Raw genomic sequence first — 1,491 nt, forward strand, 5'->3', positions numbered from 1 at the left:
ATTGGTGATTTCAAATTAGGTGTGGGTATATCTGTATCCAATATAAGGAACAATAAAAATAACCAGCATCTGACAGTGTCATCGGAATTTTTTCAGTCAATCTTTCTTCAATTTGTTACTTTGTTCTCCAACCTCTCCAAAACACCGTCCTCATCAGTAATCAGCAATGACTGCTTTAAGTTGCGCCTGTCTCCTGCTGATCTCAGTGTTTTCCATCCTACCCATTACCTTCTCCGCTCGCACCGTATATGGTGATGGCGTCGTCTACCTGTACAAAGACTCTATTGCCAAAGAACAACTCAACATCTATGAAGGAGACCAGTTCATCCTGGACTTCAAGCTTCGCAGCGCCAGTGTGGAAGGTTACAATGACATCAGCTTCCTCAACATTACCCAGAATATCAAAGACCTCTCCGCGGACAAGTACATCACTGTTATTCTCCGTCGGGTGGAAAACTATCTGTTCAACGTCACCTCGGTGTCACCAGTTCATGTGACGGACGGTGGTAACGATACTGTGTTGTCACGGTCAGCGCAATGGCCTAGCATATATGCTACAAGTCTGAACGTGAGGAATAGTCAAAATGAAACGTTGGCTCTGAGGAATATATACCGGATTGTGGTCAGCGCAGTCCGCATTGTCAGCAACTCGGGGATCCGGGTTGAAATTTTCCCAAATCCTTGATGGGCGATTTTATTGATTCAGTGATAAGGGAGGGAGAAAGGAGTTACCTAGAATAGAATAGAATAGAATATACCTTGTTTATCCTGCCAGAATGAGACTGAAAAGTCCCTTTACTCCCGCAGTCTAAACAAGGTCTTATGTTAAAAAATAATACCAATAAATTCCCCACTTATCGTTTTAATAAATGTATACGACCGTTCAACAAACATAGTCTCTGTACGTTTTAATAATGACCCAATACCATAACTCTTATGCCTAACTACTATAATAAAACATCTCAACCATTCCATGAATTTATTTTTAATTTTTTTTATTGCAATTCCCAAATATTTATCTCCAATATAGTTAACAAAAGTAACTACGTCGTCTAAATGGTGGGAGAACATTAACCGAATATTAAACATGACAAGTCAATAAAGGTATATATAATCTGAAATAAAACATTTCCAAAGTTTGATTAAACACCTCACTATGCTTGTCAAAGAAGGGGTGCAGATTTTGATTATTTTAGACTAATGCTCAAGTACTTACGTATAATTAGATATATAGATATTTAGATACGTAAGTAAAAATGAGGTGTTTGTAAATAAAGAGTAAGTTAGTAAATGTTGAATTCCAATTTATCGGAATATGTGCGTGATTTTACCATTAAAAAGGCGAAAGAGCGATACCCAGACTGGTATTTATACATACCTATAAGAATACTTTCTTTGTGCAAGTAAAATTCCTATAAGATCTTAATTATAAAAAACTCAATTACAAATCATTATATTATATGCATAGACTTTTAAATGGATACTTTATAT

General features: G+C 36.6%; 1 protein-coding gene and 1 long non-coding RNA gene across 3 annotated transcripts in view; one reads left to right on the plus strand and one right to left on the minus strand.

Annotated features, from left to right (window-relative positions):
- Positions 1-316, minus strand: part of LOC113468874 — an 18,650-nt gene extending 18,334 nt beyond the window's left edge. The window contains exon 1 of the long non-coding RNA XR_003392468.1: positions 229-316. This is a non-coding gene — a long non-coding RNA (uncharacterized LOC113468874). The remainder of the gene's footprint in view (positions 1-228) is intronic.
- Positions 1-753, plus strand: part of LOC103512729 — a 19,048-nt gene extending 18,295 nt beyond the window's left edge. Inside the window, exon 3 of one of the 2 annotated variants that reach the window (XM_008477508.3) lies at positions 320-753. In XM_008477508.3, coding sequence (XP_008475730.1) covers positions 320-685 — 366 coding nt within the window. In that variant the 3' untranslated portion in view covers positions 686-753. Of the gene's footprint in view, positions 1-248 lie in introns of both variants that reach the window. The other variant, XM_026826135.1, reaches the window with a different exon arrangement.
- Positions 754-1,491: the final 738 nt, after the last annotated feature.

The sequence above is a fragment of the Diaphorina citri genome, unplaced genomic scaffold (genome assembly GCF_000475195.1).
Source record: "Diaphorina citri unplaced genomic scaffold, Diaci psyllid genome assembly version 1.1 scaffold878, whole genome shotgun sequence".
Lineage (NCBI taxonomy): Eukaryota > Metazoa > Arthropoda > Insecta > Hemiptera > Psyllidae > Diaphorina > Diaphorina citri.